The sequence below is a fragment of the Haliotis cracherodii genome, unplaced genomic scaffold, assembly GCF_022045235.1.
Source record: "Haliotis cracherodii isolate W230 unplaced genomic scaffold, xgHalCrac1.p SCAF_11, whole genome shotgun sequence".
Classification (NCBI taxonomy): Eukaryota; Metazoa; Mollusca; class Gastropoda; order Lepetellida; family Haliotidae; genus Haliotis; species Haliotis cracherodii.
In genome coordinates this window covers 38470120-38486228 of record NW_027266266.1, presented here as the reverse complement: position 1 = coordinate 38486228, position 16109 = coordinate 38470120, and the positions used below count along the sequence as shown (strand labels likewise).

The following is a 16109-nucleotide window of genomic DNA, read 5'->3' as shown; positions in this document are numbered from 1 at the left end:
CGCCTTTTACGGCATGCATGGGTTTCTGAAGATCTGTTCTACCCTGCATCTTCACGGGTCGCCTTTAACGAAGTAGCATGCATCGTGAAAGGTTTAAGGCGCTAAACAGGAAGTCTATATGTTGCCAAGGGTGGTAAAAACGTCATAATGTAATATTGCAAAAACTTTCAAAGTATCCAGGACAAATCCAAACCAGGTGTGTTGGCGTGCCATCACCATTATCGTTCCGTGGCTTCATCCAAGTTATAAACATCAACGTCCTCCCCCACTATTACATTCCCTCACACATAAAGCTGACACGCTGTGATATAACTGTCATTAAACCTACTTTACATAGCAATAGTTACTGGGTTAAGTAACGCGTGATGATCATGTCTTGATATTTGCGATAAGAAGTCCCATGTTTATTTTCCTTTGGCGTACATAATCTGGAAAAGTGTTGATTGTCTTTTAAATGAATCGCTACTTATCGTATGTAATAACACATGTGCGTGTCAGAATCTCGCCATGTCGCATGAGACTTCACGAGGAAGAAAACGCAATAAGAATCATGCGTTGATAATGTTAAGATACTTTATCATTATACAAAACGTAATGCAAAAACACAAGAAAGATCACGTACAACGTCAATGTATATTGGAGATATGAACGTCATACATGCCATAAAAAATAAAGTCGGGAATTAACGGATATAGAAAACACAGAACCCACTGTGTATCAAGGTGATAGTGCTACGTGCAAAGTTCAAATTTCTTTGTTGGCCTCGCCACCCTCCCAGCTCCAATCTGCTGGTTAATTCAAAACGCTGATGTCATGGACGTGTTAACAAAGGCCTCAGTACATCTATACCCCCGACTCAGCAAACTTCTGCTTTTTCTATTACTCACATAAGTGTTGTGCCATTTGCTGACATTCTGGCAGTCATTCCAAGAGCCAGGCACAGGGGAAGGCCGCAGCGCCCCTTATGCAATCATTAGGCACCGGCCGTCACAACGTGGTAGCGCAGTAGGGCGAGGTTACCTTGAACTTGAAATGCAATGCACATACATGTGCGTCAGATGGCGTGTTTGACGGTATCGCACTCGGCTCGGGGATAAGAATGGTATATTTAGCTTCGTGGAGCACATGCATAGCTTTCGTGATTTTTAAAGGAACTTATTTCTAACTTATTTTGGTAAAGCACTTTTCCTTACCATGCAAATATTCACAGTATTTTGTCCTTGCCTCGGGGTATCATTTGTTAAAAGGTTTTGGTCAAAGCTACACAATACAAATTTGTGTTAAGTCTATAGAACCTTTCTTTTCACATTCGTCATAATTATTCAACAATGCATTACATACATTACTGAAAAGGCATTAATGATGAGACAGCAATGCATACATTTGGTGTAGCATAATGCATCACTACTGTGAAAAAACAAACCCTATTGCTGGTGTTATAACAGTCTGCCTCAGTTTCTGAACTGTATTATTTACCCGTCCGCCCAACCTTAACTGTAGTGATTGATATAGCCCTCACTGAAGCAAATCTAGATTGTCCACATGTTCGGAATCTCCCATCTCACTTCAATTTAAATGGAGTTGTATATTCCTTTCAAAATGATATACATGTATTTCAAAGAATAAGCGTTAATCTGATATTACAACTAAACATATTTCTAAATAGACAATAACGCTTTGCATCTGCTTTCAACGAGGTAATTATTAGCTCGCTGCTTCGTGGGGATCGGCTGCATTACCGTCGGGCCACCAGCTCCAGGTCGGTACTACTTCATCGTGGTGTTGGCTTTCAAGTGGGCGTCGAATTTGACAAATATAAATATAATGATGGCAAAAAGACAACTGTATGTTTTGTTTATTGTTTTATTATTGTTGTTGATTGTAATTGTACAGAACTTAGGTTCAAAATTATCTTTGATAATTCTTAAATGTCTAAGTTTATGGGAGCTATCCGTGTTTACTTGTTCATTTTCAGTGAGAAATATATTCCTAAATTTGGTTTGAAGAGCTTTATTGCATTTTGCGCAAGAGTCATTTTCACCTTTAAATTGGGGAAATGGGTGTGCAAAGTGTAACAGAAAATGTCCAGTACATTGATGATGAGGCCAAATGAACACCCTCCTGGTATGCAGCGTGTGTTGAAGACGTTGTTGGCGGTGATGGTTCCAATAGCAATAATTATACTCAGGACATATCAAAACGGGCAAGACTGTGTTTCAAATATTGTGTACCTATGTCGTGAATCGGCCTGGGTCTTCAGTCTTTGGGGCTACCATACCGCTCCCAAACGTTCCCCAAGCATTGCGTTACGATTAATCTGTGAGCCAGACCTTGGAACAAACATATACAGCCCATGCAAGTCTATGACAGTTCGAAAGTCTAGATTATTGTAGTTTCTGAAAATGAAGAGTCATTTTAATTATATTACATAGAAGTAATTTAGCAACTGTTTTTTTCTGTAAATTATTTCCATTTCTGACAAGATATATACGTTACGATCAGTTCTCGTTAATACCAGACCTAACATCAATCGCGTCTCTATCAAAGACTTAATACTGCTGAATATGAAATAATAACATTATGTAAGGCAGCCCCAAGCTTCCAGGAGACATGGAGCTTCTCGGTTAACATATTTTGATAAGAGAAACCCTTCGGATATCGTCATGGCGTCTTGCTACAATCTCATCAGTCGAGTTAGGAGACAGACGGCCTGTGTGAACACAAGGAATAACACAAGACCCTGCCTCCTGTCGTGTAGAGCTGGGGACCACCTTACATTGATAGCATTGGTCTGGAACTACAAAGACATATACGCAGGCGTATATCCTTAAAATCTGGCACGCGAACTTGATATAACGCTAAAGTGGTACAAAAACACCATACTTCCTTCGCGGCCATTTATTGCTCGTGATATATGGAAAAGAGGCATGGCTCCAGAAATTGTAAAGCTTCTTCTGGTCAGATCTACCTTACTTACTTACTCAGATCTACCACACGCAAACAGACATAAGTAGCCACTCGGGTTGTGGACAGTTCCCCCAAGACATGATGGCCCGTTTCATCAGTGCAGGCGTTGCCATCTTAGGGAGGGCAGCTGTAGCTTGGACATTGCCCAACACACCTACGGATGTGTATAGGCTGTTGCTGACATCCCCAATAGCGCAGGTGATGATTGTTTAACCCCGGGCAAGCAGGTAGAATGTAGGTAAGGTGAGGTATATACAAATATGTTAGCACTTGCTTCGTAAGGGATAGTCTTGTAGGAGAAGGGTGTCTTTAATCCTGGTATTTAGGTTGTATTTATGAGATATCATTGACATAGTCTGAGGGATATTAACATATGACAAGATAATAAATAGCGTAACGTTGTTCTGAGATACATTTCGTGTATTGTACGTGACGTAAAGACTGGGAAACACTGCGTCTGGCCAATACTATTGTACTAAGGGGGCAGTGGTGTAGCCCAGTGGTTATTTAAAGCGTCGGCTCGTCGGGCTGAAGGCTCAGGTTCGATTCCCAATATGGGCTGAATGTGTGAAGCCCCATGGTGTCCCCATCGTGATATTGCTAACATATTACTAAAAGCGACGTAAACCCGTATCTCGAAGTTATTAAGTAAATTCTATCATTCATTTAACAAATGTCTCCTTAAAGAACAATTATCTCCAAAGCGTACTGGTCACCAAGAATTTTGATTGAATTAAGCAATAATCATGGGGTGCGTTGGTCAAGTTAAATTTCAGATTCTGAAAGGGCGGGCGATAAGGAGATTACCTTTAATGAAAATGGCTCGTTTATCAATCGATGGCGCATCCGAGCTGAAACGCCACGCGAAGAACCAATATCCCTTAGGGAGCTGATTAATAATGTTAAACTATTGTGACAGCGTACATCCATCCCAGTCCATGAGAGACAATAAACCTTGAAACAAATATTACGAAGTAGATAGACACAGCCGAATGCGTCATGTATTCTGAGAGACCAAACATCCATCTTTAGGAGAAGAGGGTGTGGTTAAATGGGGTTTAACGTCGGGTTCACGATTATTGCACTTATATAGTGAGGTTTAGGAATAGAAGGGGATTCTGGAGCTTTAGTTCGAGACAAATAGAAGTTGTGTTATATGGCTAATCTGTCATACAGACCTTGAAATAAATATATGTATATCCATTTCATCCCATGCACGTCTATAAAAGCTGGCAAGCCTAGAATACTGCAGTTCTGAACATGAAGAATCTCTGGGCTCTATCTTATTATCATTTATTAAGATAATTTAACTGGTTTTTTTCGAATATTTTCCTTTGGCTTTTTTATCGGATTCTGAATATTTATTTAAAGAAACTCCAAGATTCATAATCGGCAACGATATTAAAACACACATGAATGGTTCATATCACCATGTCCATCCTATAACGAAATTATCAATTACCAAAAGCAAATTAATTTGACTCAACAGTGCGAATTCAAGTAAAACAAATGGTTGTTTAGTGTTGGTACTGTAGGTGCATAAATATCATTACAATTACTGCAATAATACAATTATGGCAACTGAGTACAATACAAAGTTAATTACTATCATTACTGACTGTACGATGACCGGTAATTAAGTTGTCCGCTTCACTGCACAAAAGACCTTCTCTGTGTCCTGCAATCACAGTCGACACATGGCCGAGCGCGGACAAGGGACCCATTGTTTTTTTAGCAATTTAATTTTATCCCCAACAAAGGTTGTGGTTTTAGAGTGCAAACCCTCATCTCGGACCTGTCACCACATGGTCTCCAGATGCTCCGACAACAAATGGCAATATAAACACGGATGTAGAAACTCAACTTTGCCTTCACAGATTTACAGATGTCTGTTTCTTTAGGAAAATTTACAAGTCATTCCAACATGGCCGTGTTTTGTTTTCACCGATGTGAACGACATCACGCTTTTGCTAACACAGCGAGTTAGAATAGCATGGTGTAGATATTCCTTTGACGCCCTCTTCTAAATAAGCAAACGGGTTGTCTTCCTTTACAGCGCGTTGCCCTCTCGATGGTTATTATGAATTCAAGTTGTTGTTTTTATACCGCCATGAAATTATCATTGCTGTAAAAATAAATGTCACGTATTTGTCTAGTTTCGACGTGATTTTTGAAACACAGTTAGTGAAAATCTTTATAGGCAGTTAGTCGTTGTATTAATAATGTATTTCGTCACGCAAATAATGACTGCGGAATTACTGAATTTTATTTAAATAAAATATAAGGTCGAGGTGATCAAAAATCAAGCCAGCAATATTCCACATTAAATCATTAGAAATAAAGAAAATGTCTTGTGGTAAAGATATTAATGTGTTTTACAGGATGTGGTAGTCTACAATCAACCCACAGATGGTTAATATATAGACTATTATATGAATGATGAGACAATATAATATTTTTGTGATATCAATCATCTTTCACGTGCTTGCAGATTTTTTTTATTATGCAGCCGAGTATACTGCAATCACACTCAATTACGTGATTATTTCAGTCCATTATTACTGTTACACGACAGTTACGGATAGGACGCGCCATCGTGAAATATAATGAATTTCTAAGTTGATGAATATGTTCAATTAACATGACATAAATAACTTGATCTATGGTTTCCGTGACCCCCACTCGGTCTCGATGTATAGGTATTTCCCCAAGTATTTAAAACACGGCGAAATCTATTATGTAGGAATGTGCTGATGTCATAACCTGGTCTCGTTTAGTATATACGTATGAAGGCTATACAGAATAGTAATTGCCTTGTTATCCATATTAATAATTCATGCCGTGGCCAGACTGGTCCGAATGACAAGACAGAACCCAGTCTGTCAGCCATTAAACCCGTTGCTCGGTACTCGATTAATCCGGAGTACATGATAGATGCGGCCTGATACAAACGTTACTATGGTAACGGATCGATATTACGTTCATGCCAAGGCTACCAACTGTGCCGCGAACCATGACTGATTATACGCAAACAGAATGGTTTGTTTTGCTGCTCTTTGATATCGGAATCTTTTTGTAATAGATTGCACAAAGGCGAATTTTGTACTAAAAGAGTTAGCTACGGGGGTAGTTATTAATGCATTAACAAGATATCGTCTGTCAGAGTCGTTTCATTTTTATGAACTGGTTGGTTCTTTAGGGATGGTTCAGTTGGTTATTATCTATTTAATGAACTTATCAGGTAGAAGAAAAGTGGGTGAATGGGAAGGGGATTACGCCATGTTTAGTGGTATTCCAGCAATATCACGGCAGGGGACACCAGATCGAGTATTAAAAGACGAATAAGGGCACATGACTTTTGCAAAGAAAGTGTACCAATATAAGCATGAGATGTTGGAATTGGAACTGGTATATTTTTCCAATATAATAAAGTATGAATTTCTCTTTTAATTCATAAAAATACACACAAAATGTGTCATTAGATAATTATGTATTAAAATATATGAAGTAAATGAGAGCGCCACACGGTTGAATTGCGTGACATTTGGAAAGAAATATGTCAACAGTATTGTTGACATATATGTCAACTCTCCAACGAATCAATATTACCAAATGGTAAGAATGGCCTCTGGCATCGTAAAATGGAACTAACCGCTGACCGTGGATGAGACAAAGAAATGTCTTTTTTATAGCCGAGTACTCGAGACAGCGAAAGACCGTACATCTGTGCTGTGTGCCTCCACGTGGAATCGACCGAGTTTGTCACCAAGCTGGATGACTCACGCCAGCGTAACAACACTCCCTCGCTCACCGCAGAATCTAGGAAGAACCATGGACACTCGCGTCAGGTTGAATGAATATTGTAGCACACGACCTTTCCCGAGTCGCGCTGTTACATAGGTCTCAGAGTCCGAGTCAAGCGAGATTAACAAACCAGATGTGGCGCTGGCCCGTCGCTATAGATAGTGATATAGACTATAGCCGTTGTTTACCTGTTGTGATGGGAGGTAATGTCATGTGAGGAAATGAACACACGCGAGTTGTAGTTAGAGAGATACTTATTGAGTCTGACAGTGCCATTACGCTTATGATTTGGCGCATACAATCAGGTGTTCGGGACCGGATGCAGTTAAGTAGTCAGTTCGGATTATAGAGGGTTCAATGTATATAGCAATACCTGTATGCCTTGACGCAGAATGTATCACGATTTGTGTCCGTGTTAATTGACCAGACATAGATCGCTGGCCGTTCATTCAGCTGGTTAGCCGAGCCGTGTCCTAGGCACAACGATCGTCTGCTTCTGTCGACTGCAGTGAGAGTCGTCTGCTCGGGAACACAGGAAGTGCCAAGCTACCATATTTAGAGGGTTGTGCCTGCAGCTGTGTGGGGAAAGAGTGTTGCACCTCAACGTCGCGCGGTGTATTAACTGGGTCGGATCTAGAAAGACGGCTAGTTAGATTGAACACACAGCTCACGTTTTGGCCCTACATCCTTTCGCTCAATTTCCCCACATTCAAAGACGGAGGCGCAGAGAGTCAGTAGATTCCTGCCAGGCTATATTTAGACCCGGCACACGGAGCGTGCGCCGACTGGTGCTGGTCTAGTTGGAGTTGTGAGCGAGGGAGTGGACGGGAGTTTTGACAATAATTCCCCCATATGGAGAGAAGGACTTAGCAAGGGTTAATCCCATCACAGGTTGGGCAGAGTGCTGTTGCAAAATGTCGGATTAGGATTAAGCCGGAACCTTGATTGAGCTCGAGAGAAGGAAACATACTCCAACTGAGATCGTTGCTCCGGACTTTGGAAGTTGCCTCATCACTTGTTTACCTTTGTCTGAGTAGCCTGGGTCTTATAGGAACGGGTGATATGATGGAATCTGGATACCGAGTGACCAGTTGTCTCACAAGGAGCCGGTGTGTCCGATGCAGCAATATGGACGAATGCTGTAAACGTGCTGCCTCGTGCTGTATTCGGTCAGAACAGCCAAGGTGTAATTCCCCACTCTCGTCCGTCGACAAACTCTCCTTACCTGCCATGTCTTTCATCTTGCTAAAGTTATGTATATTAGTGGTTTTGTTTGGATACTCGAATGCCATATCTAACACAGAGAGACACAACAAGGAAATGAAAAGTAAAGCTGTGGTGAGTCATTATGTTCTACTTATGTATATATTTATATTATTTGCAATTCTTTTTCATTCATTCATTCATTCATTCATTCATTCATTCATTCATTCAATCAAACCATAACCCAGGTAATGAATTAGCACCCCCCCCCCCCACCCCCATTAATGTCACTGTACCGTAAAGTTATGTTCCGTTATTTCAAATGTTTTAAATCAAATCGTCTTCAAAACGTGTCATTATCAATAACGTCTGATCATATCGTATCAAATCTAACGAAATCAGACAAATCTAAATTCAAAATTAATTTATTATCAATGTATCTTATTATATGCCTTTTGTGTAAGTGACTGTCTAGCCTGGTGCCCTTACCGCCATAGTATTATTTATATGAAATATTAATGATAATCGTTCTTCACATAATACACTTCCATTGATGGATGAACAAAAAATGCTAGTTTGTGACGTATATTGCAGTTTGCACTGTTAGCTATTGAAGGTTAAATCTATATAGTTTTGGCTTATCAGTTTATATGCATCCACTATGTATGTCTGTATTTAAATCTGCTGCATTGAGCCTGTTTATGGCTGAGGGTTGCTGAACTCTCGGTGTCTGTGTGTAATGGGGCACGTGGGTTGATGTGTTCGATACAGATGGCTACAGTTACAATATCGCCAGGCCTGTCTGACTCATAATCTCCTTAATCAATGTGCATTTACATGGGGCACACCTCCTATTAACGATCTCCTGATACGTCGCCAACTGAGGAGTGGGGAGTGCGAGCTAGGGAAAGGGGGTTAGTTGTTAGGAGAGGAGGTAGAGAGCGTTTACTGCCCCCCCCCCCCCCCTCCCTTCCCCCCTCCCCCCGACATAAGTGCAGTGGTTTACCTACGACAATGTTGTGACTGGCAACATCGAACCGTTACACATACAAGCACTGATACGGTTCTGTGAAAGTGGGTTTGCACTTAGATCACTTAGCGTTTATCAAGGCATAGGAATACACGCATCTGTATCCACACGCAACGGATAAAACCACATTTCAAGTTATTCAGCAAGCACCCTCAATGCTGTAGAACCACAACACTGGAGCCTATAAGCTTTCCCCTCACATACCTTTTATACACATCACCACCAAAGCCTGTTAAACTAGTACCTTGGAAGTACTCGATACCGATTTCTGACACATTTTTAACCTACTTATCTACCAGCCCGGCGAGTCTTACAGCAAGCGCATCCGTCTACACTTGTACATTAAGGCAGAATGCCAAAGGGTTTAGTTTATTGGAAATACATGTGTATGTTACCTAGCCCACCAGTCTAAACACACACGATCCTATAACTTGGTTCAAAGCACCCCTTCGTTCATCATAAGGTCCCAGCATGACTGACTAGTCAAACTTAATGCTCCTTCGTGTCTATGAAGTTATATTTTCAGGGAAATCAAACCCTTTGTTCGTTTGAATCTACGGAAGCTGAAACTCGGAAATGTTCATAACTCGACAAGGAAAGTAATACAATCCGTTTATCATGAGAACTTATATAACAACGTCTGTGCAGTCATGTTGTCAGTGGGTTCAGTTTCGATTTTGAGAATCATTATTTTGAATGTGACAGATTTATTATTTAGCTTACGTGTTAACTTTCATAATATGAATTGTTTAATATGTGTGAGTGCCGGTAGGGCAGGACATGCTTAACCTTTTCGGGAACACCTGGTGTCATCACTGATTTTCAGTGATCCAATCATATACTGTTTAGCTGTTCTTCCTTTTACGCCCAATGGCATCTTTTTTCGATTGAGACTGGCTATTCTCTTGACGTTAATCTCATATTTAAGGGTACACACTTTCCATTTTGTGCTGGAATCGTAACACTTTATTGATCTTTTTTTCAAGACTCGTTCTTGCCTTTTAAATAATATTAATATTATTACTTAGAGCGTGAGTTAAAGACGCACTCGTAATGTTATCCTTAACCACCGAATGTAGATTTGTCTCCTGTATCATAGACAACGAACGACTCGATATTTCCATTGTTGCTGAAACTTTTCAGTAATTTTCTCTGTATTTCTTTACGTCACACGTGACTAGCCCCGATGCTACGTGGGGCACGTGCTGTATCCCCATCTTATGTCATCACTATAGTATAACACCGAGGGTTATCGGTGAACCTTTCACTGCCTCAACAACCCTCCACAACGCCCTTTACAACGCGAGGGCACACACAGCCGGCTCTGTTCAGTCAGTTTAATAAGGCGGTGTCGTCTTAATTCTACACCATACGATCACAGATAATAGGGGGCGAGTGATTGAATTAGAGGCCTTGAGTCATCCTTTACTGGCTATTGTTAGGGAATTGGCCGTACACTGTCGGGTTAGGGTCAAGCAATAGCGTATCTGGGATGCCTATTCTTAGGCACATTGATCATAATATCTTTAGAAATTGCCTACAGATCAGACAATTCATTTTAAGGCGAAGACGAAATATTGCTTTTGGTTATTTGTGAAAATGTAAAGATGCGTGTTGACAACCATCAGTTGCGCTTTAAAACAGAAGGTGATTGATCAACTCCTGTTATGACAAAATTATATTTCCAGGATGTTCATTAAGTTTTTACTTTAAAGAACATATGGGTAATTGCAACACAGCATGGCTAATAAGATGCTATTAGATAACATATGATTTTTCAGTATCCATGGTAACGCATGGTGGGTTAGAAATGCGTCAATTGGGTTTCCTGGCAATACTTTGGTTAATGTGACATTGATGGATATGAAAGTTTTGTGGCTGGTTTGGTTTTGTCGATTGATGTCATTTTAAAGTACTTCGTTATGCTTACTTTATGAATACCTGTGTGTGTGTGATGAATATTTATTTCATTGTGCAGTTATCGATGGACTGAACCGTGATTTAATTACAGAGACACAGAATTCTTTATTCGCTCAATCCGACGTTAAAGTAGAGTCGCTACACTCCAGGCATCATCACTATATACGTATAGTGATTTTATAACACATGCTAATGATATACTCGGAATCGTACATTCTGCTTCAGCTGATATTTGGTATGACTAATAGGAGGAATTTGTCTCTTCTGTACGATAAAATATGGTTGGCTGTCAAGCAAACTCGTGCTAGAATGTCCCGGATCAACCTACATGTGACACATTTTCCCGACCAAGTAATTCTTTATCAAAACTATATCGTAAAATATAGTCATTACCGTTCCCAGGCATAAAATACATCTAACTCATAAACCTAGCATTGATATGCGAATCAGACAACAGGTTGAAACTTAAATATGACAGGATTATAAAGAGAAATGTAAGTAAAATCCATAGTTATATATCCTCATCCCTATACTGGTTTATAGACTTTGTTGCGCGATGCGTTGTTCAAGTCTGCGTCAAGAGGATGTCCCGTGTGATATGATTATACCAACGCTTGCTTCCGAGAACATAAAACAAGCAACTATACACAAATTGAAAATATACCTCAGTGAGAAGGCAGATTTAGACCTGGGGGAAATCTACACTTGCTTTGTTAAGGGCCAGATCATTGCAGTAAGGGTAGGGCGAATGGGACAATAATATGGTTCAGGGACTGTGAGACAGGCTATGTGCTATGTTGGATATGATCATTACTGTTTTCATAGATATGTGCCCCCTTCAACTTGAAAATAACGTCATGTCCATTGATACCAGATAACATTGTGCGTTATCTCCACGTCTCTGCAATTGAAACCTCCATTTGTGCACGGCAGACCAGGAAGACAATATGGCTTTGTCTAATTGACACCGGAAGTGATAGTGTTATGATACTTATGCAGAGTTCCGGGCCCAAGGGGATGCTGGGATTCATTAACACTGGGGTCACAGTGCAGGGTTCACTAGTCTTCAGCGTTACAACTGAAACACAGATGTTAGACATGCTCATAAAAGTCAAATAAGAAAGTCAATGGGGCTACTGGCTGCTGCGATAATGGCTTGAACGGGTTACAATTGGGTTTCATTGTGTGCAGGTTTACGTTCTGCCCCACCTCGAACAAGAAACCGTCGGTTGTGGGTTTGAATCCCAGGTTGATCCTAGATCTGCGTCAGATTTGGTTTTGTCCTAACATTAAACTGCCACTTCGTGATATTGCCGACATACTGTTTCAGACGTGTGTGAAACCTATGATCGGGAGTTCGAATGCCGGTTCTCCTGTGTTGTTTGTAGGTCTTTCCGTACCACAACCGTGTTGCTGGGTCTCACGAATGTGGTAGACACCTACGTCACTTCTCTTGTCTTCACACCAAGCTCACACAACGTGATGTAACTGAAATTGTGTTCCTAACGGCGTTAACACCCGACTCACTCACTCACGATAAACACGTGGACAACACACATATGGATGTTACCTATACCCGTGGGATGAACATCTGGTTTGTTGTATGTTCAGCAATTGTCCAGCTATATAACGGCGGTCTGTGAAGAATCGAGTCTATCCAGACAATCCAGTGATTGACATGATGAACATCGATCTATGCAATTGGGTTACGATTACATTCATCAACTAAGTCAGCGCGCCTGGCCAACCGATCCCGAAAGTCGCATGCACGAGTTGCTGAAGATGGGTCTCTAACCCGAATCTTCACATGGTAAAGCTATTTGTGAGGAACTTAAAGCACTATGGACGAAAACAACACTTATTATATACGAGTGATATTGATATACATATTTCTGAGCAACTGTAATCATAAGCGACACACTAATGAGATTTTCAATAACAAGGTAGTCACACCTGTCTTGTAATGCATCACGGGCTATGAACGACACATAATCAATACTCGCCATAGACGACAGTATCGATCCCGACCGACCGGTGTGCGGGGTAATTACACATGCATGTGTCCCAGCAGTTCGCACATGGAACGCATCCTACACCTGTCGCCGAGGTACTTAAGCAGATCAAGCTGTGTGTGTGATCTAACGACTAACTAATCTGGAATTTGTTGTTTATGGCACTGAATGCTCCCAGATTGCAGCTTACGTGGGGAGTCTTGCAGTGGAGGAGATTAGTGCTCCAGAAGATGGCCAAGGGGAAGGGACCGGGTGGGTGTTGAAATGTGGGTACAGCGTCCTGATTGGAGTGGGGGATTGAATAAGGTTTTACGCAGCTTTTTGGACAATTTTGCTGTATCAAGCCGGGTAGTGCCAGATATGGACTTGGTATAATGTACCCTTGTGAGTGAGTGAGTATGGTTTTACGCCGCGTTTAGCAATATTCCAACAATATCACGGCAATATCACCAGAAATGGGCTTAACACATTATACCCATGTCGGGAATCGAACCCGGGTCTTCGGCGTGACGAGCAAACGCTTTAAACACTAGGCTACCCGACCGCCCCAATGTACCCTTGTGGGGAATCGAACCCGGTCATCGGTCGGACGAGCGAACGCTTTGACCACCAGGCTACCTCTTCGCCCCCACAGGACTAGGACACTGTACATCATGGGACATCAGCAGGGTGTTAAAGCATGGGTATGGACTACTGTTACTGTTAAGGAAGGGTGGGTTATCCAAGCTATTCCAAGATAAATAGACAAGAGACAGTGTGAGTTGTAGACACTATAGGTAATCAATTGTACTTTTTAAAGTAATTAATGTGACTGTTGTAGTTGAAAATGTCATTCTATATCAGAGAGTTACTGTTAGCTAAATGACGGCGGTATGTCAATAATCGAGTCTGGTCCCGACTATCATGAACATCGATCCACGCAATCGGGATACGATGACATGCATCAACCAAGTCAAGCGAGCCTGACCACCCGATCCCGTTAGTCGCCTCTTACGACAATAATGGCTGACGAAGACCAGGGGATGCTCGTTCCTTTCTGTTCAGTATTTACCGTATTTTGAAATCCGCTTAGATGTCTGTGGAACGAACTCCATGACCCGCTGATGTAAGCAAATGTAAGTGTGTATTTTTATAGCAAATAAATACATTTGTGGAAAAATACACCCTCACAGTTTAATCTCGTTTTATCAAGCACTGAATAGATGGTACGGTAACTCGGAATACCTCGGCCAACCTGTTATTGTTACGATGAAGTCTATTTGTACGACTTATTGGCATACGAACAGCCTGCCTGTTAACGGCCTCCAGAGGTCAGCGGGGACCTCACTGAATGTGACACGACGCTACGAAATGCCAAAATACACAGGGGCGCCATTCATGAATAATTAAACATCATTGTTGAGTAGGAAAGGTTATGGCATATTTGATGGGTGTAGTGACATACCTCATCATTTACAGGACACTGACTTGCAGAAGCTGTCATCCGTCTTAGTTCTCGCACGGAACATTTGACGTTCTTCTTGGCTTCAATCATCAACCCTCGACAGGAGGCCTTGATCTCTTGTGTGATCTGCTAGATATGCAATAGAAATGGTTATAGGGGTTTGTGCAGAGAAATATTGATATATTCATTTTGGGTCACAACTCCCTCCAATTCTAATAATTGTGACTCGAGAATATAAACTCACAGAAAAGCAAATACTGACACAAATAGTCAAACCATCTTGTTATAATGAAACATACAAAAGCATTGACTCATATCTTTGAAATAAATCAATATTTGATTAGTCTTGTTAAGAAGTCAAGTAAGGAAACATCATACCGCCTCAACGACAAATATCAATCAACTTCATACATACTGTTGTCGTCATGTCTGGTTATAATGAACAGTACATAACCATTTACTTAATGTCTTTGAACTTTAATATTAATATATTATTAATCCAGTTAAGACACCAGGGAACCATATGCCACACCGTCTCAACGACAAATATTCTTCTCCAGACGAACTGGTCTAATTTTAGAGAATTATCAGGCAACCTGTCATAAGGTTTCGTGTTGTTCTCGTTGGTCGTAGATCGTTGAGAGGGGCATATGGTAGACAAGTAGGAGATCCAGTGTTTATTGTGCCGGCCTGGACTGGAACATAACAGTGTAATAGGGCTCCGGACAGCCATAGTAATGAATTATTTAGACGTGATCGCCTCAATCCCATGCGCTTATCTCATCATGCCCATTTTTTGCATGTCAATTGCCAGTCTGACTTCAGTTATGGATGTCGCCTACACTGCAGTGTGTGTTTACTAATTGCACGTCTGACATTTGTCGTCATGGTGAACTATAGACTAGACTGGAATGTGACTCTGTAATGATCTAAACGATTGGTCACATTGGGACGACCACAGACAGAAGCGTGAATGCAGGATAGGCGAGACCGACTTGCAAACATTTCAAAATTTGAGATTGTTGCCCGACATTATGTAGTCCCACGTGTATTCCAATTCTAGCTGCGTTTGCTACTCATAGTGAGTAAGTATGTTTTCACACCGCTTTTAGCAATATTCCAGCAACATCACGGTGGGGGACACCAGAAATGGGCTTCACACATTGTACCCATGTTGGGAATCGAACCCGGGTCTTCGGCATGACGAACGAACTCTTTAACCACTAGGCTACCAGACCTCCCCTTTACTACTTATAGTAATGATAGGTATAATATCGTTAGCCGACATTTGAAATTGATGCCTTGATGTTATCATACCCGATGATTCATATTGGCTCCTGGACACAATAACCTTGTTAACATGACAACATAAGTAGGTAATTTTCTCAACCAGGTAGTCAAGGGTTATTCTGTACCGAGCGTTTATGATTATGAGATTAGATCATATTGATAGCATGAGTATTCCGCCGTGTAAACGTCGCTTTAGGATCCACCAACTACTCCAAAACATTGGCATGAGGTCTGTTTGTTTGTTGTTTAACGCCGCACGCAGCTATATTCAACAAGATGATGCATGTCTGTAAATGTTATCGAGGCTGGACCAGACAATCAAGTCAGCAAGCCTGACCACCCGATCCCGTTAATCGCCTCTTACGACACGCATGGGTAGCTGTAGACTAACCCAGATTTTCACGGTACTTGAGGTTAAGTACTACACTAATAGTGAGTG

At 41.2% G+C, this 16109-nt stretch overlaps 1 protein-coding gene across 1 annotated transcript in view; it reads left to right on the top strand.

Annotated features, from left to right (window-relative positions):
• Positions 1–6808: 6808 nt before the first annotated feature.
• LOC139456473 (matrix metalloproteinase-17-like) overlaps positions 6809–16109 on the top strand; it is a 47711-nt gene continuing 38410 nt past the window's right edge. The window contains exon 1 of the mRNA XM_071238205.1: positions 6809–8109. Coding sequence (XP_071094306.1) covers positions 7834–8109 — 276 coding nt within the window. The 5' untranslated portion in view covers positions 6809–7833. The remainder of the gene's footprint in view (positions 8110–16109) is intronic.